Source organism: Ciconia boyciana, chromosome 10 (genome assembly GCF_034638445.1).
Source record: "Ciconia boyciana chromosome 10, ASM3463844v1, whole genome shotgun sequence".
Lineage (NCBI taxonomy): Eukaryota > Metazoa > Chordata > Aves > Ciconiiformes > Ciconiidae > Ciconia > Ciconia boyciana.
Window position 1 is genome coordinate 21,567,360 of NC_132943.1, and position 26,570 is coordinate 21,593,929.

A 26,570-nucleotide genomic window follows, 5' to 3' on the forward strand; every position below is an offset into this window, starting at 1 on the left:
GTAGAGCTTTATATAGGTACAACTTCAAGAAAAAGTATCTAGTAATTATTCTCTTTCAGGTATTTTATAAATACTGCTTCAAACGAAAGAAAATGTATTTAGTAGGAAATTACTGACATTCATCTCTGAATTATTCTAAATTGTATTGAGATTTCAGATTCTTGCTTTCTATAAAAGCACCACTTACTTTGATAATCACAAAACTTCTTAAATACACAGCAGCACTCTTCACTGAAGATCTGGATAGCTGAGTGAGTCTCAAAGAAAGTATACAGGCAATAACTATGTTCTTACAGCTGTTTGCTTGTTTTTTCCTTACAAAAAGGAGCTGAAAGGGAGAATTGCTATTCACTAGTGGAGCTGAAGGTTATTAATAGAAAGAGTTATTTTTTTTTCTTGTCTTTAGATTTTGTCATTACCTTCCAGTACAGAGCACCCTTGCTGATTACTAAGTAGCTCATTAAAGCGGGCTTTTGGATGTGCTTTTTTGTTTTGTTGTCTTCTTGCTGTTTTCCCATTTTGCTAGCATGCAGATGGGGGTGGGGAGTGGGAAATAAGGGAGAGAGCATGTTCCCGAGGATGCCAGGATGACTTCAGTTATTGGATGACTGCTGTCTGATGGATGGAAAAAGGGGGAGTAAACCTTCCAGTCTGCACTGACAGAGCTGAAACACAGAAATCCGATTTACAGGTAAGAGGGAAAAAAATTCCTATTCTGAATAGCTATTCTTGATCCTTGCCACAACATTTCTTGGGTGTAAAAAATGCATGTGCAAGCATCGTATTGTTTGTTCTTCATTAATGACTTTGAAGCAGCTTTTCAGGTTATTTTTTCTCCTGCCTAGGAGGTTTCAACCGATGTGAGATCCATAGACAGTGAAATCATAGGCATGCCTGATGCTATCTTGACAACTTTCTCATGTGACAGTATAGGCATTGCATCTCATTGATGCTGAAGTTGTTCAGTAAGCTGTAGGAAGAGAGGTCTTTTGTGTGATGGAAATACTCGCTGTTGAAAATACAGTGTATGCTACCAGCAGGAAAGTAGTGCTGGAAGATCTAAAAATGTTTTCTTTGAGTTTGGATAAGAAAAGGACTTACAAATGAACTGCTTCTAAAACCAGATGTGTTTTATTTAGTGTTGAACGTACAGTAAGAATGGCTCCTCAGAGCAACTCTTAAAAGGTTTTTGTGGATTTTTGCATTATTTTTTAGGTTTAGAATGAATGTGGTTTATAATTCAGTCATAAAATTATCTTTGTCATAAAGAAAAAACGTGATGCATATAATTAAATTATGTGTACAAGACAGATGAATCTTGTAGTACCTGCAGCAGTTACATACCAGTTTTAATAAACTGTTGAAATAGCTTGTATGGAACCTGCTCTGCCGAGTTTACGTCTTTATCAGCAGCTGTTAGTTCACAGACGCTGGGGATGGCAAGTAGCAAATAACTTGCTTGGAACAGAAAATAGATTTGTTTATCAAGCCACGTTATTTGAGGATACAGGACTACAGGCAGAAGTCCTGGCCCCACTGAAAGAATTGGAGATTTTGATATTGGCCTCACTGGGGCAAGGATTTCAACGCATCAGCTCTCTATTGACTTATTTCTACGTTTTACATGTAGCAAATAATTGTTATACTACAGGACCCCGTTTTGCTGGTTTGAAGCAGAAATCTTCATTGAAATAAATGAATTGTGATTATAAATTGTTGCCAATGTATAGGTGTGATTTTTTTTTTTTTTTTTTTAAAAAGCAGTCAGACATTTGCATTACTTCACATTAATGATGGAAATAGCACTATGGTGGGAAGTAATTTGTTTTAGATAACTATATATTTGGTGTATTTAATCTCTTGAGTATCTGCAGTAGCTCCTTTAAGATAATTAAGTAACCGCTATATATTTCTAATGTGACCTTTTTTCTGGAATTTCTTGAAGTTAATTATAGTATATTATTAAGAAATATCTAATCTATAAGCAATTATCAGTATATACGTTTTATGGAAGAGGTTCCTTTTTAAAATAATATAAAGCAGTTGTTAATTCTCGTGATACTTGTCCATGTCTTTTTAATGCTGTATTCTAAATTAATCCATTGATAGAAAAACTGGGGATGTTATTTTGTGAACAAATCGTTTTTAATTAGTTCATCGTTATACCGCATTGAAAATATAATAATGGGATTATTGTCACAGTCCCTTTATATAGCACTGAAATAAAGGAAAAGATCAGAAGCTTTCTGCTTGGTTTGAGAATATATAGTCATAAAATATATTTATAAAGCTAAAACACTGGGATTTAGTTTTAATACATTTCAGAGATTAAAATCAGTAAATGTGTGTATCCTTTTTTGTTGTATTCACTGAGAGTGAATGCCCTTAGAGTAGACCTGAAATTATTAAAAAGTGATGTTATTAAAAAAAAAAACTGGACAAGGTCAATAAAACTCTTACTGAGTACTAAAGAGGACTGGAAGAAGCTTTGTCCTCTGTCCACTTATTTATACACCTTACCAGCTGCAAGCATCTGGAGTGGTGTCCTTTTCTCCTAGCTGTTTCTTCGGAGAATGGAGCCTGATATGTTTGCTAAACAAACAATCAAAAAAATTAATAACTTACAGCAAATGTCAGCGATTCACAAAATTATTTTAAAAGATTGACGAACTGTACTTTTTTTTTTTTAATACTGGAATGTGAAGACTGGTAAATAATACTGACTGAAAAATAGATGAGTTGCATCATAACATTTGTTATTTGTAGGGGATGGATATCTATCTGAAAGCATAAGCACAACTGTTAAATTACAATCTCAAATCTATGCATTCCAATCACTTTTCTTTTCCCCCTCAAATGAGAAATCTGACTCAAAGCAGCTCCAGTAACAGAGAGGAGTTGATGAAAACAGAGATCTAGTTCCACATTAAATTATTCTGTCTCCTTGGAAACGCTGCTGCTGCAGATGGATTTGGCTTTTGGTGGCTAAAAATATCTACCGCTTAATAATGACAGCATGAAAGATACTGAATAAAACTACTGTGTTGTCACTAGTTTTAAAGTTCCCTAATGATTCAGGTATTCTACGTGAACTATAGATTTGCATTTTCCGTCCAGTATTCCCTATCAGGGGCTGCCAGCACTCACCAGCTCGGTGGAAATGAGATAAGCCCATTAGCCTTGGTTGCAGACCCTACTGAGAGTGGGAGGTAGGACAGCCGAAGAGTTTGAAAGCAGGTAGAAAGTTGGAAAAAAATTTCATGGTGGTGGTGCGGGTATGTGTTGTGAAATATTTGACGATACAGGCTTATTCCCAGTGAAGTCAGTGGTAGGAAGACTATGCTTAAGCCCTGCCTTTGTAAGTTAACAATTTGTAAATAAAAGAAGGTATTTTTCTTTTATTTATTGCAGAATCTTTAGTGAACGCTTCCTTAGCAGTTGTATGTGTAGGTGATTTAAATATCACACAAACCATTCTAAGTCAAATATTAAATTACCTTAAACAAAAGCCAAAACCTAAATTACTAAAGAACTTCTTGTAAGCAAGAAATAGCATTACCTTAGTTAGCATTACTAAGAAATTTCATCCTTTAAATAATTAATTCTTTTCAATTAAGAAAGTGTAGCCACTACCTTTTTTTGTTACCCAGTTCTTCATTATTTATAGTCTCCACATATCACAACTTCTTTTGTTGTTAGCTGGTATTCAGTATATATGAAAAATACCACTTCTATCTCTTTGATCTCTCCATTTGCATTGGATGGCTTCCTGCTTGTGCCCAGAGAACAGAACAAATGACAAACATGTCCTCAGTGCTGCGTGGTGGGCTAAATACACCTCTCTTATTCTTTCGTTTTGTTAGTATATATGTGATTTGTTGTAGCATAGATCAAAATTGCCAATTAATTTTCCATTATTGAATGAAGCATTTTTCCTGTTCTGCAGTGTCTCAAAGGCAACATTAAAATATTGCAAGGTATTGTTACACATATAAATAATTAATTATCTGCAAATTAATACTAAAATCCATTTTTAGCTGACAACACAAATACCAAAGGTCATTTAAAGTAAAAGTTGAATACTTGGTTTTGATTAATTGAAATGAGTAAGAGGAAAGGATCTGGTATCTTTCATTCTATAAGAGACTATTAACATATTAATAAGGCAGGTTATTAAATGGATTATAGAAACTTGTCTGTGAGGACAATAAAATTTAATCTTAGCAGGCCTTCTTATAGAGAATAATTTGTTTTGTATTAAGATGAACAAACCTGGGTTGCTTTAATTTTAAAGACCCCTTTCCTATGGTATGTAATTTAAGATTCCATGGAGAAAATAAATAAATCTAAACACTGTTTGAGGAGGTAAAGGTGTGATAAGTTGCTGGAAGTAGCATCTTTTAGTGGTAGTCAAGTTGTGGCAATTTGATGTGAATCCTTTGATTTCTGGATATAGAAGCAGAAGTTCTCATCTGCTGAAAATAGTAATGGGAAAGTTTGTTGCCTGTTGCCTGTCATTATGTCTAGGTTGTGGAAGATAGTGATGATAACATGGAGAAAGTACTGCTTTTTTGTTTTGTTTTGGTTTTTTTATAACAAGTTGCAGGCAGATGAGCTGCGGTTTCTGCCAGGCTAGGTTTTTCCAGCAATTTGCAGCATTATTTGTTCATGCCTGAAGAAAGAGAGTTCTGTGCTATACAGCTAGTATCAGACTGTGTAGGTGAAGACAGACTATCTTACCACATTTGTCACTCTCCAAAAAATCCCCAAACTATCCATTTGTCTTCTTTTCTAAACTCCAGTCTCCTAAAATTAGACATTTTTAATCTTGTCACATACAAGTAGTACCATCATTGTCAATAATTATGTCAAGAGCAAGGTATGAAGGATTTGGTCCTTCGTTATCTAAAATTTGTATTATACACTCCCCTATCCCCCCTCACACACACCCCTCCATACATAAACCGTTAAGCTGGAAGAGTTTGCTCCTGCCTTTTCAGGTAAAAGAGGAAAACCTAGTTCAGAGTTACTTTTGCAAGTATGTTCCAGTACATTTTTGTGTCACAAGTTCATATTGCACTTCTTGCAGTTCAGATGTTCTGGGTTTGGGGGTGTTCGGGTTTTTTGGTGGGTTTTTTTGTTTGTTTGGTTTGGTTTTTTTGAAACTCTGTTAAACAGTACAGATTTCAGAGGAGAGAATAGCTAACCCTGTGTCAAGATGCAGAGATCATGGGGCAGAAGGGGAGAGCTGTTGAATTCATGCTCTCTCTGCTGGCTTTGGTGGCAATGGTGAATGAGCAGCCAGGCTGTGTGTTAAATAGCATGCAACAGGGGGCTAAGTGGCACGTGTCAGGGCTGTAGAGGTGTGAAGGCTCCTTTGGCATATACCAATCTTGACTGTGCTGTACTTTGGCAGGAGCATACCGAGATATACAAGATATCCTACCACGTTGTGCAATTCCTCTGCAGGCAGTGCACAAGATTGATGTTCATGAAAGAACAGTGTGGAAGATCAGTACTGAAATAGTACGAAGACAGGTTGCAGTGTGCCAATTAATATTACTACCTTGGCTAATCGGGGCAAAATTTATATTAAAGAACACTTATTTCCAGCACACTCTAAGTTGATGGCATTTCCAATCTCCACTACAGAGCTGGACCCTACTGCCATTCTCGTAGCTGGGAGCAGCATAATGCAAAGCCGCTGTGCCAAAAACATGCTGAAAACACTACTGCCAGTCTCAGAACCTCACTCCAGTTGCTGGGGAGGGGCTAAGCAAGCCAAATGTTCTCTGTCCTTTTGCAAAGAGGTGCAATAAGGATGTGTTGTTAGTATGCTGTCTCCCATATAGCAGATGGAGCGGTTCTTCCCATCACCTGCATGCTCACTCTTTGCTAAAAGGCTGTGTATCTGTAGAAGTCAGTAGGACTGGTGGCAGTGTTTTTCTGTTTTCACATTTCAATTTTATGAAGAGTTGTAACATCTCCTGGTCAGAGCTCTGCTGCAAGCAGTCCTGCAATACAGTCTAAAAAGTAGCAAGTCTTTTCTGGGAGCCGACATACAAACGTAAAAATTTCTTCTGGGGTACAGATACTTCTGTAGTGGAGGCCAAATGGATTGCACTGTATTTTTTTTTTTCTTCAAACAGAAGCAAGAGAAAATCTTCCACAGAGATTTTGAGTGAAGAGATTTTAAGTGATGAAATCTCATCATCAGAGCTTAAAACCTAGAAGAGAAGTGGCCAATACCAGGTCTTCAGCAGTGTTACCTGAAGACTTTGGAAGGGACTTAATGACAGGCCCAGCTAAAAGTGTTCTAGGTGGCTTAGACAGAGGTTAGGCATTATGAACCTGAGTTTGTGACCCAGCTTCAGCATGACTTTCTCCTGAATCTCCTGTTTTGCCTCTAGAACTCAGTATCATTTATGCATCTTTCACTCTTGTAGAAGCAGTTCTTGCTGCAGCAAGCTTAGAAAATTGTTATAAACGAAACACAAGCTTGTGTGGGCAAATCTCATCTTGTCAGGAAAGTTGTCTCGCTGAATGCCTCTGAATCCCCTTCTACCAGGTTATGCCTTCGTCATTGGAGACTGGAATGCTAAGCCCCTGGATGCCTGGTTGAGTTATCATTGCCTCTCACTCATCTCATTTTGCTCTCTGGGGAGCATGCTGAGAGAAGACTTAGGAGAACTAGCCTAGAATTTTCTTCTGTTGGCTGAATTATATGAGCATTTCATTTAACTGTTAACATCAGTTGATGTAGCTAAGAGTTGAACTCGGGCATCAGAAGGCCATTTCACTGCTGCCACGTGTGGGAGTTTTATATTTGAATGATGGAGAGGGGGATGTTTACTTGCTTGGTGCATGTAGGACCTTATGAAATGCTTCTGGAGGACTAAGGGAGCCAGATCTACCACCATGGCATCTGTACTGCGTGTAGAGACAGGAGGTGAGCATATGCCAACATCCTTTCTGCATTCTAAATTCATTGCCAGTGGAGCTAGTTGGCGTGTGTTGGAGTGTACAACAATGTGTAGGCAGTCTAGAAGATTAGTGGATTAGTACTCAAGTGTGAAATCAGGAGTGCTGTGAAGCGATGGTATAGAAACCCTGCAAAGCGCAGACTTGGCAGGATTTGGCTGCAATGCCAGACCAGATTCCCTAGGTTGAATTGTGCAGCCTTAGCTTGCAGGATTTACTTAGTGCTATGGATTTAGCTAGACTGAAGCAAAGAAGCAGAGAAAGACTTTTCCTAGTTTATGTCTGTGTAGCTTGACCACTGCTGTAAGCACAAATTTATGAGTAAGATTATACTAATGGTATTCCCTGTGCCTATACAGAGCAGTCTCTTAAGTGGAATTAGCTTGCTATGTGTGTTTAATTTTTACAGATTGTAGTTGTGAAACTATCGGAGCCTACCTCTGGCAACTGGTACTTGTGATTACAGCTGCCAAATACAGCAAAACATGTATTGCAAACATTAATTTGAATTCTGAACAGCTGTTTGATTCATGTTCATGTACCTCTGTTGTTCACTGTTTGCAAGCATTCATGCAAATTGATTTTTGTCTGCATTAATGCAGTCCTTTACATGAATAGTCATTTTCATAAGCAAATGATATTCTTTGTGTGAGTGATGTTGTCACTGTAGATGCTTTTGGTTTTGACTCTTCCCACCCTCCCCCCCCCACTTTAAAACTGTCAGTTACACAAAGACCAAAATAATTAAGTGCAATATGTGGAATCAAGCAAACACCTTGATTAGTTCACAACCATCTCTGCTGCTGACATTTATTCAGCAGGTAAGAAAAATGTCTTTAAAAAAATCAAGCTTTGTTTGCAAGCTAAGAAAAAGATCTAAATTCAAAAAGAATATTAATCACAACAAATAATCCAAACATCTCTGCTTGTGAGCATCAATATTCATGATTTAACTGTGAAATTATTTGCCAAGTCTCCCTAGCATTTTGTAGTACACGCTGACTGGCCAGTGGGTGGGAGTTGTTTGTGATGAGTACTTTGCAGTCATGTTTTTTGTGTAACATCTGTTTTCTGCATCCTCCTGTTCAGTTTGCAGTCATTTGCATAGAAGTGTTTTCTATTTGGAAGCAAATCTGTATTGCTACTACAGACTTTGTCTAAATTTTTCTGTACTTTCAGTTGATACATTTGAGACAAAGCAAAATGCGGTGTGACTCATAGGTCAAGTCTTTGTTTGATGCTTGCCTTTTTATTTTTATTTTTGTTTTTATTTTCAGATAAGAACTTTTATCCAGGTAGATTTTGTCATGGTATGTCATCAGCTCTCAAGAAGGAATTAGTACAAAATAAGGTTTCATACATGAATGAAAGAAGCAATTACTTGGATTTTTTTCTCCTAAATGCCAGTGTGTTCTTGGACTTTTTCTCTTGTTTTTCCTGAGCTTTATCAATAACGGATACCTATAGTGGGGCTTTGCTTTAACTAATGAGGATATATAATCTGAGGCAGGTCCTATTTTATTATTTAATATCTGTTTTGTTATGCTTACTGCATATGGTACATACTTGATGTTTATGTCTTCTCAGGTATGTTCCATACCTGTTCAATTTCCCATGGGACGTTGTATGAGCTGTATACTATAGTGCTGAGTTTTGCAAAACAGTCATTTATTTGAAGATTCTGACCAGGATGAAAATGTCTTTGGATTTGTCTTTGTCACTGCACAGAGATTTTTGTCAATTCCCTATTTCCATATTGCAGCTTGTTGTCTGTTTTATTAGTATCTTTGAGCACATTTCAAAGCAATAACTGAAGTGCAAGTTAGGAGAAATGCTTTTACCTCTCCCTATAGTGCCTATCCAATGTGGTCCTGGCGCTTTTGTTTTGTGGATTATTTTTTTGTTTTACTTTTTCCTGTCCATGGGTGTCAGTGAAACACTGAGGATATGGCAACTTAAAGTTAGGTTTTGTAGAGCAAGTTTGGCAGTGTATGTTATGGAGAAGAAGCCTGGGTTGAGAAGAGGGGTGACAGGTAATGTGCTGTCACCCCTCCACTCACTGAGTAATTCTAGCATCACCTTCCTTGGGCTTGTAACTGGGATTTGGAGATACCTGCTTTCTAAAAGACTGCTGCTATGAGATTGTTACCATGGTTTTCTAAAATTTCCAGCCCTTTCAGGTACAAGAGAAAATCAATCCAGCCAGGCTTTTACATTATTTTACTTTGTAGGTTCCAGGTAGTATTGTGACTGTTTTAAATATATCCCCCACATTTACATGGGATTTTTGTCTTCTAGTAATAACATGTTGCCTCTGAACTTTTAAAATGTATAGCGCCTGCCAATTATCTGGCATCGTAGCAAGGCAAAGCCGGTTGCCATGGAGCTTTGAGGACTTGCTTCGCCAGTCAGCGTACCTGCAGCTAGAGAACTGGTTAAATGATCTCTTTGTGGCAGTAGTTTCTTCAGGGTGGAGGAAAACTAGGAAAGGAAGGAGGAAAAATGGATGGGGGGTGTTTAAGAAAGATAGCTCCTTCTCCCAGCCCACATCCACCATATGCTTCTCCTGTGGCGAGTTGCCATTTCCTTGAAGAATCCTTAACTGTGTCAGGCAATTGGTGTTTGACCTAGAGCTCACAACAATGTGTGTAGCTGATTTTCCTTGCTTTAATACTGTTCCCTCTGTTTCAGCTTTGTTTTGCTTTGCTGTGGATTAATGCCATGTTAGCATGGTGAGGAGCATGGCAGAGGATGATGTATCACATCGCCGTGCGGGGATTTTTTTGTTGTGAGGGATACATCAACAAACAGGAAAGCTTCCAGTGTCTGCTTGTTACTCAGTTGTGTGAATCAGTAGGATGCTGCTCCAAATCAATCTTAGCTGCTAGACAGCTATTTAATAATTATCCAGAAAGGTCTGTTTCTAATTGAACTTTTCAAGCCAACTTTCTCCCTTTTTCACCTAAACTGACAATTTGATGTAGCAGTTCTCTAACTGTAGCTGGTGGTTGTTTTTCAGAGTTTGCCTCTGAAGGCTGGACCTCACTGGTGTCGTACTGGAAGTCCAAGAATAGTGACTTACCACCCTGTGCATTTGTTTTTCTTAGTCATGTGATGTTGTTTGGTTCCTATAGTCAGTCATGGACTTTCGTGTACTGGATTTTATGCAGAAATACGCACATCTGCTCATTTTTCTTCAGAATATACATATTGCTATAGTACTTCTCTGTGTTTGAGATTATTCCCATCCTAAATGATGTACTGTTTTGCATGCCAAAAGTGACTTTTGTGTTAGCAAAACTGTACCACCGTGTACTTATATTACCCTTATGATTCTTGTTATCAGATATGAGGTTTATTTATAGTTTTACTTTCCATTCATGTATTGAAAATTTGACTTATGTAAGTCTTTGGTGCTTTGTCCCCTAAACTTGTAGAGTCTTCAGTTCAGATGAGCTTGAATTTGGATTTTTGTGACTGCAGTTGCTTCAGTTTGATTCCCCAAAATCTGAAATTACTGATTCAGTCATAGCTATGGTGCAGGAAAAAACCCGACAATTCAATTTGAGTTCCCTGTCCTGGTTCCCTGATTCTGGACTTAGGGAACCTTTAGAGATATCAAAACTTCGTGACCTCATTGCTGTTAGAAGTTTGACTGTTACTTATTCCTGTTGGTCTCTGTCTTCCACTGGGATATAGCGCATCATCAACAGAGAGTGCAAAATAATGCTTTCATAAACAGTATTGGGTTCTCTGTCACCATGCTTATTATATCCTATTTCCTGGAGATGTGGATCTCACTCAGGTACTACAGGATGCCTATGTAAACAAGGCATGGGTTAAATGTATCAGAACAGGCCTCATGCGCTACTGTGCAGATGTGCCTCTTTCTGAAGAATATTGGCTTATGGAGCGGCAGCTGTTTATACAGATGTTATTCTAAAGGGATCTCCTGCTGGTACATAGTGTGTACAAACAGTTTTAGATACTCTGTAATCTATCTCTGTGATACCCAAGCTCTTGAATAATGGAAGTGTCTCCTTTCCCCTGTGTAGCGTTCTCCTGGGGAGACTTCATAGCAGAGAGACTGGAATCCACAGATCTCAGGCAAGTGGCAATGCCTAAATTTCATCATGACTACTTTGTCAAACCACCTTCTTGATAGTCTTCCTGGAAGAGGTTCAGAATGAAAATTGGGCAACAGTGAGACCAAATATATGTAATGGATAGTTATGCCTTCTTTATGTGTTGTGGTGATACTCAGGTTCTGCAGTATTCCCGTACCTCCTGGCTTATCTTGATCAGCTATGCTGGGTGTAGAGCTAATCTGTATGCCACTTCCAAGGATCCTCGGAATCATTTGTTATGGTTCATTACGTAAACCTTCTTAATGAAACAGCTTTGCTGCTACCGGGTTGTGACACATGGTGCAAATGTAGGCTATGCTAAATGCAAGCAAATTTAAAACCCTTTGGTGTGAAAAATACTTGTTTCTGCTACTAGCTGTAAACAGTTCTGGGTATTGAGACTCTCACTATCTGCAAAGACTTTACTGATTTGCAGAATGCATGCTAGTCATCTGGTTGCTGTGTGGTATACTTGCAGAAGACAATGTCTGACAACAGGGCTTTTGTCTGGAAATCACTTCAGTCTATGAAATCAGTTTTTGCTCTCTGATGGTCAGCACACTAGTGATGGTTGCAGCTATTAGGTTTGCCTTGCAGTGCAGTTATGACTGAGGTTCTTTGAACCTGGAACTTCATGACTCCTGTAGCAACAATTTCAATGGGCATGGACGTGGATTTGACGTAGGTGTCACTTGTACGATAAACTCTTTGTCAGCCCATTTCTCACTCTCTTCACTGAGATGTTTGAGTGTAAGCATTTTCTTTCTCACACTCCAGCTGCTTCTTTACCCTCTTCTGCAGTCAAGCTGTAATCCTGTGGTTTTGATATTGCAGGCTGTTGCCATGGAAATAATGGTGATTTCACAATTTCAGTGCTGTAAGCACTGCAGGAGGCAATGGGAAAGGTGGTTGGCAAGAGATATAGTGAGGACGTGGGGGACAGTTCAGAGGAGTCAGTTCAGAGTTCTGAACCTGGGGTTTTTTTGGGTGTCTTCCCCCTCTCTATTATTGTGGGTTTTCAGTGTGTGTGTGTGTGTGTTTTGTTCCTCCCCCCCCGGTAAATGTGATTTTATTAAAGGTTGATGATTAACAATTTCATGTATTCTTACATTTTTTGCAAAGGTTATTACAAAGTGATGCTAAATGCTCCTTTCCTTGTCCTCAGAATAAAAATGCAATGCTTTCTTTGCAGTTTATAGTAATTCATTTTTGGACAAAAGGGCAAAAGTTGAGATCTAAGCATGTTCTGTTTAAATCATGTCTTTAGCCCGCAGAAATCCTTTTCAGGAAAACAGTTTTTTCATATATAGTAAAACAAGCTGAGAACATCATGACAGGCATATGCATTTAAAGCTGTCTGTGTGACTGACAGTATTAAAACCTAATATATTCGTTACTTAATTTTTAGTGTGCTTTGCATACAAACAAGTTCGGTGCTGAAGATCCTCTTACGCAGCATCTGTTCTTAGCATTATGTTGTGATTCCACATCTATACTGAAATCTTCTCTCTAAAGTAGACACATCCATAAAGGTAGAATGAAACTTACTGGAGGAAATCATCTTTGTTATAAAATGAATTGAATTGGCATCTTAACAAGCTGAAGGCAAGTAGCTTTCAGAAGAATGAGAATTTTTGATACTATATGCTTGAAAGCATCAAACAGCAGCCTTTTTTTCCCAGCTATTTACAGCAACGTTCCACTGATTAGTGTACTCAGAGAGTAGATATTATCTGTAACTTTTAAATTAAGATCTTACAATTAATTTTCAGCCTTCAGTAGGATGTAATCAGTAACGATGATGACAGTAAACTTTAAGATCTCTTTTTAATTAAAGATAGAGAAAAAATTGTTTTGGCCTATCAGATGCATTAAAATGATCTAGGAATTGCTTTAGAAATATTTTGATCTTTTTCTGCTTGGTATTCCATAAATGGAGATAAGAAGATCAGCTGTTACATATGAAAGGGAAATAATAAGGAATGTTCAAATGACTCTGGCTTTGTTGGGCAGTGTTATTAGGAAGGCAAGTTCATAAGGATAGATTCAGTCCCTTTATACTTTACTTGTGTGAATGGAAATAGTCTACATGTATGCCAGTACTCATATCTGAATTTCACAAAAGCTCTGCAAGAAACTTCTGCATAAATTAAAATGACAAAATGAGCCAGAACTGTGTTTGCAGGGCCTGGCCTGAAAAGATGCTGAGTATCTCATGCTCTCAAATCTAATTGAGAATGTGGGCATTTGATAGTACTGAGTATTACATAAATCAGACCTTTAAAATAAATCAAAAGAACATTTTCTTTCTGAACTATATTTGTTAGTGAATGCTGATTTTTGTCATGTAATGTTTCTTGGTGCTAAGTAAGTTTTTAAGTGTTGTATAAAGGTGCATTTCTGCTGAATTATATTGGATTCTATATACTTTATTCTTGTCCCAGATTTGCTGCATAACTGAAATACTTACTTTTTTTAATGTATGAGATTGGTTATAGAATTTTGCCTGTGCTGGTAGAATACAGGTAACGTTTCCCTTCTGTCTTAAGAAAAGACTGCCCGTAAGAAAGTCAGGGAGATGATGAATATACTGACGATGAGCATTTTTGACTCCTTCCTGGAAAGGTTGTTTAAAACTCTTGGTAAGGAGCTGTTTAGCTACAGGTAGTAGTACCTGATTGATATAGGAACTCCTTCATGGTAAATGAATTTGAAGACCTGGACAGCAGGCAGGTGTTTCAGTGCCTCGTTGCCTCTGTTCCTGTTACAGGTGCATGTGACAGCATTGCAGTGATGAGTGGAATTTTAAAGAGGAAGTTTGAAGAAGTTGATGGCACCTCACCTTGTTCCTGTGTGTGGGAATCAGATGATGACATTTCTAGCAGTGAAAGTGCTGACAGTGGAAGTAACGTCCATCCGTCCACTTCTAACCATTTTACTCGTAAGTACTAAAGTGGTGTGTAAGGCATGATACTCCTTTTTATTCAAGCTAAGAAAGGTTCATTTTACTTGGAAGAAATACAGTGCAGGCTGTCTGCTTTTATTTTGAGGCATTTTTCTGTTTTATTACATTTAAATGTTGACACTATGAGGAAATACTACTTTTTTGGAAAAAAAAAAAAAAACAACCAACAAAACTATTTCCTCTGGTAGTCATTTATGTAAAAATTTGTACGTTGGAGTGAGTTTCAGAGGAAACTCCACTTTTATACTATATCATTTACATATAGATAGTGTGAAATGCTTTGAGTATAGAGGAGAACATCTTCCATTTTGGATGATGATTTGGGGGAAGAGGGGAAATCGTCAGTAGCAAAGCTTGAAGGCTGGTTCTTCTGCTTGACCCTGTCTGTTCAGAGTTGAGAGTAGCCTGCACGATCTGCAACAGAATAGCTGATCCCTCTGATCATTCATCCTGGCACCTAAGCCAATGCAACCACGCAGCCCTCAGTCCTTTTCTTCCATGCATTACAGGAGTAAACAGAGGAAAAAATGTGTAATTCTCCCTGAGAAGATGTTAGATTCATATTTGATATCTCCATGAGACAGTTGAAGAACAGAAATCCTGTTCTCATTCCAACCGGCTGTACATGAATAGTTAATTCACTGCATATTTTTCTTTTGACTTCTCAGGTTGAGGTTACCAGTTACTAAACTCGCATAATTTGTGGAATCTACATAAAGCCTCATATCTGCAGTAAACCATGTGTGTAAATGAGTAGCAGTAAGTGATCTGGACTTTATCTGACAGTTCATATATAGCAGCTAGAAGGGTGTCTACTTTTTTAAGTTGTCTGCCTAATAAAGCTAGGCTAGAGCTATTTGTGAATTACAGCTGACAGTAGGGTTAGGGTTAGAGTAGGGTTAGTGTAGTTCCTTATCTGAAACAGAAAAAAGCTCCTCCGGGTAAAGGACACTTCTGTACTGCCTTCGCTTTGAGTGGACTCTTCAAAAGCCCACTGAGGACTTGGATGTTCAGCTGAGGGTGGTGGTGAAGGGGTTGTCCTCTGCCTTGAGGAGGCACCACAGGAGACTGACCTGAAACCTGTCCTGCTTAACATCTTTATTGATCACCTGAAGGAGGTGACAGAGTGACTTGCATCAAGTTTGCAGAGAACCACATTGAGGGGAATAGTTGATGCCCTTAAGGGAAAAGCTGCCATTCAGAGGGACCTAGGCAGGCTGGAGGTATGGGCTGACAGGAGACACAGAAAATTCGGCAAGGACAGAGGCAGAGTAAGGCACTGGGGGTCTTGGCAGACAGGCAGTAAGGTGCAGGTGAGCCAGCAGTGTGCCCTGGCAGCCAAGAAGGGCAACAGCCTCCTGGGCTGCATGAACAGAGTGAGCTGCACAGCTAGCAGAGCAAGGGAAGGGACTATCCCCCTCAGCTCAGCACTCATCACACTGTACCTAGAATACTGTGTCCAGGTTTGCCCCCCTAAGGCAAGAAAGACATTGATAAAGTGGAGCAAGTTCAGCAGGGGGTCACCAAGGTCATGAGGGGGCTGGAACATTCACCGTGTGAGGAGAGGCTGAGGGACCTGGCCTTGTTTGGCCTCGAGAAGGAAAGGCTGTGGGGGGACCTAGTAGAAACCATGCAGTACCTATGAGGAGCTTATGCAGAATGTAGGCAGGCTCTTCCCCGTGGTCTGTGATGGGAGGATGAGAGACAATGGATGTAGATTGAAACGAGAGATGTTCCAACTGAATGTAAGGAGAAACTTCACCATGAGGACAGCCAGGCACTGGAACAGATTGCCCAGAGAGGCTGTGTAGTCTCTGTCCTTGCACGTTCTCAAGATCTGACTGGCTAAAGCATGAGCAGCCTGTCTGATATCTTAGCTGACCTTACTTTGAGCAGGAGGTTGGACTAGAGACCTGCTGGAGTCCTTTCCAAACTGAATTATTTTGTGGTTTTATGGCTTGTGTGCATCAGAGATTCCGAGAGAACTGAAGTAGCACTGCTTGTTCTTGTTCCAGAACTGGGCTCACTGGTAAGCAGAGAGTGGTAGCAGCAAGCGTGTGTCCAGAAGCAGTTTGTAGAGTGCTGTGAAACCTCGACTAGGCTGCTTTTGGGCCTGTTCTGATAAGTCTGTAGGGAACTGTGTTTTGCTTCATCAATTTACTAGCTCAAGTCTCTGCTAGCTCTGGGATCTATTTGCCACTTCCCACTGCCAAATGTGCCTGTACATTCTGTGTTGTGATTCGATACTTTCAGTTTTGCTGCCCTACCTCTGTGAGTGCAGGTGGCAGCCAGTACTGAGTGGTTTTGAAAAGCCCAGGTTTTCTGTAGGCTTCCTGCTGAATTTAGAGTGCTAGTGGGAAGAACAAAGACTGGGATGATTTGACGCACAGGTAGATGTGAGATGTCCCCTCCCCAACTCATTACCCGGCTTTGATTGTATTTGAGGCTCTTGCTGTTGGCTCTTGAACTTGAACTCTCCAAATTTAGCGATGGGATTTTCAGCCTGGAATTTCTTCCACTTGGCAGTCTGCCAGTGCTTTTGTCTACTGAATAGGCTTCAGGGCACGATGCAGATACATTTATTTTGCTTAGCTTTCATTTGTTTTCCATTTTGATGTGGTTTTTTGGTTTGTGGGGTTTTTTTGTTGGGTTTTTTTGGTTTGGTTTTTTTTTTTTCACTTTCATTCTTGACAAAGCCACAACCTCTTTGCTTGTGTTTCTGTAGGCAATGGCAGTACTTTTTAAATGCAGCTCAGTCTAGGTAAGTACTTTGTAAGATTTTTGTGGAAAACAAAAAAAACCAGAACATCCCTGACTCCTGCAACAGCAGACTTTATAAATCACAAAGTAAATAAACTAGTTCAAGTGTTTTTGTAAAGCAGAAATAAACAACGATTGATTTAAGGAGCTTGGCTCTCCATAGTTGAATCTTGTACAATTTAGTGGTGTCAAAATAGAAGCCCTATCTGCTTCTTTTCACAGTGGTGTTTATATAGAATGGTGAAGAATCAGACCTATAGCCCAAGACAATGTAGTATTTCATGTAAATTAGCTGAGGAACTTCTGGCTATTTTCCTGTTTGTTACCTCAAAGAAAATTTGGCAATTCCTATATAACGGTTTTATTTTCCCAATTTTACTAGCATCTGTTGTTTTTTGGAAGTATACTTTTATATTTTTCTGGGGAGAATGGGTTTATTGGAGCGATTACTGCAACAGTTTACTACTTACTAAAGGTTTTTCAGAGGATCTGGAATTGCGTATTTCATATCAGAACTCATTTCTTTTCAATCAGATACCTGTCAGTAGTGGTTTTCAGATTCCTGTCCTCTGTTGTTGTTGTTTTCTATTAGTTCTCAGCTTCTGCAAAAACCAAATGACAAATTTACTAACAGTCCAAAACCTGTAGATGTAAAATGGAAATCATTAAGAATATTTGCAAATCAAGATTATTTGTGTGAGAGTTGCAGGATTGGGTTGCGTAATCTCTAGCCTCATCTGAGACCAGTGTCAAATTCTTTCCTCCTCAGCACACTTTTATGCAGTAATGTGTTTATTCTGTACACACGTTCCCTGAAGTCTGGGCTCCTATTGTGTCCCCAAAGCCACTCTGCTGTTCAGAAAAATCTAAAAAGATTCATATAAATTCTTACTACTCTCTATCAATACATGTGCAGATTCATTGCTTCTCCAAGGGACTGCTGAGAAACACAACAGCAGTTTAAAAAATCCTCTAGTATGCCACGAGCTCCATTAACCCCTGTCAGTACACAGTAATTCTTTGTGATAATGGAATGTAATGTTATAATGGTATTTTGTAAGCTGCATGTAGATTAGGACTGTTATTAATAATTAATACTCAACATTTTACATTAATCTTTAAATTTCTTTTCCTGTGGTAGCATGTTTTCTTCAAAAGTAAAAGTTGGGCATATCCAAATCAATTAAATGATTACAGTAACATTATATTGCTTTTCATTTTCTCAATGGCATCCATGGAAATGAATGTGCCTTTTTTCATAAATATAGATATAGGTCTGTGTGCATGCGTACACATGTGTGCATGTATTTATAGCTTGAAAAAAGCATAACTATATATGTGTATATATATGTAATTTTAAAAAGCATATATATGTGTTTGTGTACATATATATGTACAAGTGCAGTAAATGTGGTAATGGTGTGCAGAAATATTGAATGGTATTTTAAATGTAAAGCTTGTGCCAGAATGCCACAGAACTGAAGAGAAGAGTGAGAAGCTACAGGGTTTATACATATTGTTTACTAGGGTCCCAGTCATGGTAACTGAAGAAACATATCTGTCTCCCTCCCCACAAGGTTTAGGGAGTTGTGTGAATCAGGTGCTTCTTTTCTAGTAAGAAGCCTGCACAATATATGCAGGAAACAAATTAATTCATGCCATTCATGTTAAGGAGAGGTGATTTGTGCTTGTTTCTTTGTTCCTTGAAGAAAGTTTACTATTTCACTCATGGGTTGTTTGCTAATCATTTTACTGGAATCAGGATTTAACTTTGTTTTAAATCAGAACTTTTTTCTAAACTCATGGTTAGGGAAGTTGACAGGTGAATCTGTGCTGGCCCAAACTTTATCTCAGATGCAACTGGAAAGTTTCTCTAATTTATGTCAGTTAACCTTCTGTGAATTGCTGAAGCATGTTACAGACCAACTGTGCTCACCCCGCCATTAAATACAATTCTTAAGCAAGGTGGGGGGGTGGGGTCAGTGAAGTTGTCTAACAGGTCTGAAAACTGCTAGATACAATCATTAAACAGTTTTATATTTAAGATAATTCTAGGAAAGCACAGGGAACACCAGTACTTGTTTGCTCTTTATTCAAAATATGTGTACCTACTTATTTGAAAGAATAAATTAAAGCTATATAGTGAAAACAGGTCTCAAGGAAACTAGCTGAAAAACCAAAAAAAGTTGTTTAAATTTCTCCATAAAACTCAATTCAGGGCTTCTGAGATTTTTTTTTTTTTAAAGATCTGAATACTTCCACATTCACATTGCTGCTTTTCATATTATTCATGGTTAAGCTACTCAGTTTGCTCACCCGCAGTGAGGCCAGCCCAGCAATATTCCTGTGTATTATGTTTATTTTCTTTTCAGCAGGATCGTCTCTGCTTAAAGGGCAAATGGGTGCAGTAAGCCAGTCCTGTCAGTTAGTAATTATGAAGTGTCAAGTGGTTCCAGTAAAAGGCAGGAAGAACTCTGGTGTGTGAAGTTGCTCTGGGAGATGGAGAGTGAAAGGCTCTTGTAGCCTTTGTTAGTCGAGAGCAGAGTTTTATTTTACTGAGTTTCATGTCATAGGGAAAGAACCTGAAATAATGTTTGGCGTGCAGCTGGACCACCTTGGGTTGGGGCAGAGGCCTGCAGATTGTAATTCTTTTTCTGAACAGCATCTGTAAGAGACAGAAACTAATGGCAATATAGATTTTTAAAGTGATTTGCCTCAGTTTAAAATGCCAAAAATGGGATCTCAGGAATGCTGAGAACACTGACCAAACGTCCCTCCAGGGTATCTCAGACGTGTAATCAAAGAAATTCAGTCCCCTTACGCGGAGGCTTGTACCGAATGTTCTGGGAAGAATCTGTCTGCTGTTAATGCAGCCAATGTGTAGAGCAGGAGTAATAAATACTATTACTTTCCAGACTCTGACCGGATTATAAAAAACAATAATCATACCTGTTGTTATAAGATTCTTTGTTAGATTTGGGAAACTGCTTGACTCCCTAGTTAAATTCACTGAAGCATTTCCAGCATGAAAACCGGAGCCAGCAGACATTTTCCATTATCCTGTTATGTCATGACTGACTTCAGTTTTTACAGTTTCTATGACAACCGTGATTTTTGATTGGTAAAGAATAAAGTGCTAAAAGATTTTTTTTTGACTGTACAGTATTTTTCCATCAAAGGAGTTGAGTGAAAACATCAAGATGTTTTTTACTAATCAGTATTGTAATTGAATTGCTGCCTAAATGTGGATACCTGTTTGTGGCAGACTCCACATACACTAATTTTTCAGATAGAACAGATGAGAAAATAGCCCTGTTACAGTTGCCAAATAACTTTTGGGAAAATTAATGATAATTTATACTTACAATTTAAGACATTCTTATTTTTCAGATCACGTAGATATTTACATTCCCATGTTAACCCCTAAAGAAATGTACTTATCAAGACATGGCTCGAAGCAACACACCAGGTCATTTTCTGAGATTCTTTGCAAGTCATCAGCAAAATGGTACTTGGGAACTAATGACAGAATTTCATCAGGTGGGAGTCAAAAATAAAGGAGAGAGGAACAAGAACACGACTTGCTGGATTATAAGAGAACAGAGCGAGGGGTCAGAATGCACAGGTGAACAATTAATTGTTACCGGGGAAATACAGAGAGGAGCTAATAAAGAGCTGATCAGGGTGGGAAGATGGCTTGCTGATTGTCGTGTATGAAGGAAAAGAGAGAAGGAGGTTCCCCAAGACAAGAGGAGCTTGACAAGCATCAGGGTGTTTTTCAGTAAGAGCAAGAAAGCAGTGGTAACAGATTTTACTTGGTAAATATGTCAGTTTGCAGAAAGGGCTACAGATTGGCTGGCTCATAACTGGCAAAAGAGGGAGGGCTAATGAACAGAATGAGAATGAGCTAGCTTATCAAGATCAAAGGAATTTAATGCTCCAGCAGTTGGCAAATTCTTAGTCAGTGAAAGTGACTCATCCCCTTTCACTACATTGATGTGTGTGCAACATCTTTCAAAAACACATTAGAAAATTACTGGGAAACGTTGATTTGGATTCTGTAGCACTTCTGGATCTGTTCTGCGTTTATTAGTTAGAGAACAGCACTTTGCACTAAGAACATATGTATAAATCCTGGTCCATATTCAGGAGTATCTACTGTCAGCAGGTCTGGAACCATCTTTTGCAGGCAAATCTGGGATCCCTAGTTCAGAATGATGCTAACATGATGTGTGAAATGATATTTGCTGATTGGCTCTTGTCTGTAAGATTTGCTAAAAATTAAACATGATGATTGGATTTTGTCCTTGATTTGTGATGCAGAACAAAAATTAGAGTCGCAATTGGAGTAGTATACTAGATCGAGTCTTAGCCACTAGTTTTAGACATTTTATAGCGGTTGATGTCTTTAGATGCCCTTACAAGATGCAAAATAATTTTAATAACTTCACAGTCTTATTTATAGACATAGAATGTGAAGTTTCTTTTTTCTCACCTGGGACACGTGCATGCAATTTTAGAAACACAAAATCATGATGACCGTGGCTTTCTTGATGAAGAGGAATGTACCTAAGCCCAAAGTCTTTAAAATCCTTTCAGAAGTTCTTCTTTTCAGCTAACTTCTAGCTTGGATTTGAACTAGTCTTACCCAACATCCTTTTCTGGAGAAACCATAAGGTTGGGATGTAGGTGGGCTTTAATTTAGTGAAGGCTTGCTCCATGGTCTTTGGCAAATAATACCAGAATTTTAAAATGTGTTTCTAAGTGTAAAAAACGTAGATGTCTTGGGTACTAAAAGTACATGTCCTGCTCTTCAGGCATCAAGAAACATTATGACAACATTTGGATACTAGTGAAAGCTATGGGTGGCCTGATACCATTACATTAGCTTCTGTAGAGAAATAATTCATGAATCAAATCATAAAGGAGGGAAAAATGGATTTTTCTGTTACCAGTTTATAACTTCTAATAGCTTAATTTTTGTCTGAAAAATTTTCTTCATGCTTGCTTTCAAGACTGCTCTATCCTAACACTAGCTTTTACTCCTAGTGAGAGTCCCAATGGCCCTTCACCAGCTTTCTTTGAATTTGCTTTATGTGCTCTTACAAAGCAAATGAATCTTCAGAAAGACTTACAATATCCTCTCTTCTTATCTAGTGCCATGTTTTGTTTCATACGTTTAGTACATTTTCTGCATTTTACACTGGTTTACAACTCTTTACTACCAGTCTTTAAAGATGGCTTTAAAGATGTTTTGAAATGTAAAACCAAGTTAGAATTAGTGCTTTTAACAGATTATATTGTCTTACTGTCCGTTACTGTAAACTTTATAACTAATTTCAGTGTGTACCACCCTCAGTACATGAGCCGTTGGGTAGTGCTTTCTCCTTGCTGAACGCGGCTCTGCTGTTCTTTGCTTACACAAGCAGTAGGCACGACTTAAGGGGATTTAGCAGTAGGCACAACTGAGGGGAGTTAACACCAGGAGAACAGGGACATAAAGGCGCAGTTTCTACTGGTAGTGGATCTTCTTTTAGAGGTTCCTTCCATCCAGTGGCTTGTTCCTGCTCAAAGGTTTTCCCTATCAGTTGATACAGCTTACAAATCTGTTGTTTGTGTGACCACGCTGTAAGAGATCTTAAGTCTCTAGCAGTGAGCTGGGAGCAGCCTTCTGTGTGGTTTGGTTTTTTTGGTGTGGGTATTTTTTGTTTGTTTGTTTGTTTGTTTTTCTGTTTGTTTGTTGTTTTTTGTGGGTTTTTTTAATAGACTAGCAGTTGTGCTTGCAAAGCAGAATTAACAGGGATGAACTTAGGAGTTTTATCTTTTCTTGGTGCTTCATGATGAAACTTTTTTCTAATGCATACAAGAAAGATGCAACTGTGTTGTCTTGTCTGTGTTTTCAGTATTATCAGCCTTCAGTGATCAAGAGCTTTATATTCTGATTTTTATTATGTCATTTGTATTGTACTAGGGCTTTTTGGCCCCATTGGGCCTAGATTTGGACCTGCTTGAGATGAAGGCCTGTATCTGCATACAGAAAATACAGACAGACTTCCTCAAATAATTTACAGTCTTATAAGACAGCAAGCATATAGAGTAAATGTAGAACTGTAGGGAGGAATGGATCCATGGAAATTACTGACCTGTGAGCAAAAAATTAAAGAACTTTGATTGAAACATTAGGGGAAAAAGAAAAGTACTCTGCCTTCTGGAGGCTGTATTGGCTCCTTGCTTTCTTCTTCCTTTGTAGACCAGCTTCATCTCCCACATGTATTAGAGTCTTGCTGTTTGCTGAGATGTCCTGGTGCTCATGGCAGTCCACTGGTGTGTACCAAGCATGAAGTGTATTGAAGATCCTGATACTTACAGGAATAAAAGTAAACTGAGTATCAATCCCCCCCAAAATACCGTAGTGACATTTTCAGCAGCTCCAGTTAGGAAAATACATACAAACTATTATTTCTTTGGAATTTGCCAATTCAGTGAAGTAAAAACAGTTACAGGGATTATTTGATTTTTGCTAAAGCTCTGATGGAAACCAGACAGCTTTCTCAACTTTCTCCGTTCTATGACAGTTTGTCTGTTTGGTTTCCCAGCAATCTTGCAGTGGTGTCTTGTGTTCATCTACCAGTGGTTTTGAGCTTGCAAGAGTTTAAAGCAAGTGAGGGGACATGATTCTTCATTGATGCTATTCAATGCTATTGATCATCGTTCTGTTCACTAAATATGGTGTTTTGATTGTGTATGTGAATACTGATGCTACCCTACCACAACGTATTTGTAGCACTAATAGCATTAAGGCATGTGGGTACCATCCAGACCTTGAAGCTTGTATTTCAGAGTTTTCATAATAACCTGTAAAAAAAAAAAAAAAAAAAAAAGGTAAGTAGCTGGTTTAGTCTGAACTCACGAAATAGTGAAATGACTCTGTTCTAAAGGGGAAAACCAGTTAGCAGTTGTCAAGGACACTGACGTGTCCTGTTATTTCCCAGTTCACTATCGAAGACCATTAGAGTCTTTTTGTAATGTGGAGTCTTTTGTATTTTAATGAATTCATCATCAACTATGCATGCCCCAGAGTAATAGTGGTGAGAAAGGGATTTTCACCATCAGACTGACTGAAGACTATACTACTTCCTCCCAAGTGAGGCTTTAACTGTTATTATCCATGGCTCCAGCCTTGTTACATGATTGGGTTTCACTGTGTGCTTGTGTGCAAAATAATAATACGCCAACCCATTAAGTCCCACTTGCAATGACTGTACTGAATACATCATTGGAGAACTCACTGCATGCTTATCAAAGACAGCTTAACCTAATGTGAGTGCTTTCTGAACTTCTGTATTACTGACATTTGGTGGGTTGCTCTGTATAAATATTTTTCTTATTTGCAATTTCTTGTAAAGTTGGTTGTCTCCATTTTGGAGACTCCAGGCTTGAGATGCAGATAAAGAGTAGATTTTTAGACTCCAGGCTTGAGATGCAGTAGAGTAGTACTGAAAATTAGTTTTTGTGTGCTTCCAACTGGTTAGCCGAGTAGTTTACCTACACAAGGATTTTAGGGGATACTTTTGAAAGTGTTAAAGCAGGAGTTATGTTTGGAAGTAAACTAATTGCAATTCCAAGCATTTCTTTAGCTCTTTCTTATTTCAACTGAGGCAGGGCTGTATTTGTACATCACCTGCTAGCAAAGAAAGCAGCCATAGGCAGTGGTCATCTGTAGAGCTATAGTTCAGGACTGGTTACTATGGAAACCGTAGGTGACCTACATTTTACCAAAAAGTGATAAAGTTTCTGTGACTTTTTTTTAAGTGAAGCACACCTATTGATTTCTATTACTGTTTATAATCTTTTACACATTATTTCACTCAAGTAGTATTATTAGTTTTGAGTGATTAGTGTGAAAATCTTGGAGCAGAGATACCATTTCATTGTTACACTACTATTTAAAATTAGTAAAAATCATCACCTTTGCTGTCATGTCTAATTGTATGTTCTTAGGAAGAAGGTAACACAATTTAATTAATTACAGTGTGCACTATAATAATGTGTTATTTATATAGCTACCAGTGTACGGTCTATAATAGCTTGCAGTGGAAAGGCTCATTCTTGTGAACTTATCTATTTGACTAACATTACAAGTCAGTAGGCTACTGTATGAATAAAGTTACTCAAACTATTGGACTTTGAAGAAGCATCAAAGATGCTTCTGGCTTTAGTAAATTCAGCTTGTCGTTGCCTTTAAGTGAGAATTTTCTCAAAAAATGAGAATATATTGCAGACATTGTTAGAGAAAAGAGCAGCCAGAAGAGACGACAATGTGTGATATCTGAAATAAAGCTCGAGTTGGCATTTTAAATATACATTTCTCACTATGAGATTAACACCAAAGGGTAAGTGTTGGGCTAGAGCATGTGCCTAATGAAGTCATTAAATGTTGTGATTTGTCTAGAACTTTGGCTTGCAGATGAACCAGGCCTGGATTTTCAGAAAATTTTGTTAAAACAGGTTCTCAGAGAAAGGATTTACATTTAATGTTTTTTATTTGGGTGGCTTTGTTGGTATTTAGATAAAAACCCTGTTCTACTTTGAATTGCTTATTGTACTTTGTAGTGTGAAGGAATCTTTAGTTTCAAAGAAATTAAGGACAGAGAAAAGCTAAAATATAGACTTGTTTGGGACCAAATATATTTTCCCTCATTACTTGATGGACCACCTGCTAATTAGAACCCTCTCTCATAGCCATCAGAGTCTATCATGACATTTGGTGGGACTACTAGAGGTTGAGGTGGGACTATACAGATGTATAACTGCCCATATTTGCAGTCCTTCCTCACTGTTCATAGATGATCATATGCATCCTGCAGCTGATAATGGAACCACATCCTGATTTTCTCCTCTATATCCCACTTTCTCTTCTCTGCCCACACATCTTTTGTAGCCCCATTTATTGCTCTGAAGTTCATACAGCCTGCTCAGTTTGATCTATACTGCGTGGCGTGCTACGCTCCATCACTTCAGTCCTGTGTTACTAGATTAGCTACCAACTCATTTGTTTGCATACCTCAAAAAATAAAACATTTTTTGTTTGTTACCTTCTTTCTTGCCCCAGAAAGCTCGAGTTGCATGCACTGTGTCCATCTGCCTACACTGATACATTCAAACGGCAGCAGTAGTATTGGCAAGAAACATTAATTACTTGTGTGAAACAGCCAGTACTAAATGCTTTTGGGAGTTGATCTAGTTTGCCTTTATGATGCAGACTTTAATTATCACCTAAACTTCCTGTAGCATGATCAAAAAATTTGTTTTCCCAAATTATTTTGAACCTAAAAAATCTTAAGCATGCCTTAAATAGAGAATGGCGCAATAAGCGCTGCACCACTGATGCTTAAGATCAGAGCAAGGATGGTGTGTGGGAGTTATATGCCCAGAGAGTCACGGCCTGTGCTGAAGGAGGATATGAAAATTGCCAGAGGTCTAACTGGAGTCTGTACCAAAGCTTCTTTGTAATCACATCGTTCTGAACTAGCCGTGAGCCCAAAATACCTTCCAGGCACATTTGAAGTGTATCTCTACTGCTTCTGGCCACAAGCCTGTCTCCAGCTATGCTCAATTTTCAGTGCCACAGTAGAAGGTGAAAAATGATCAGTCAAACCGTAGAAACCAGATTCTACATTCAGAAATGTTGAAATGAATATTCCTTTCTGATCCTCTGCAAGTTGAGTTGAAATACA

General features: G+C 38.4%; 1 protein-coding gene across 8 annotated transcripts in view; it reads left to right on the plus strand.

The window, feature by feature from the left end:
- CSRNP3 (cysteine and serine rich nuclear protein 3) overlaps positions 1 to 26,570 on the plus strand; it is a 109,093-nt gene that overhangs the window by 18,643 nt on the left and 63,880 nt on the right. For 2 of the 8 annotated variants that reach the window (XM_072874408.1, XM_072874407.1), the window contains exon 2: positions 13,879 to 14,049. The exons of 3 other annotated variants lie outside the window; for them this stretch is intronic. In XM_072874408.1, coding sequence (XP_072730509.1) covers positions 13,902 to 14,049 — 148 coding nt within the window. In that variant the 5' untranslated portion in view covers positions 13,879 to 13,901. Of the gene's footprint in view, positions 1 to 676; positions 692 to 11,036; positions 11,089 to 13,878; positions 14,050 to 26,570 lie in introns of those variants that run through there. 3 more of the 8 variants (XM_072874410.1, XM_072874409.1, XM_072874411.1) reach the window with 3 other exon arrangements.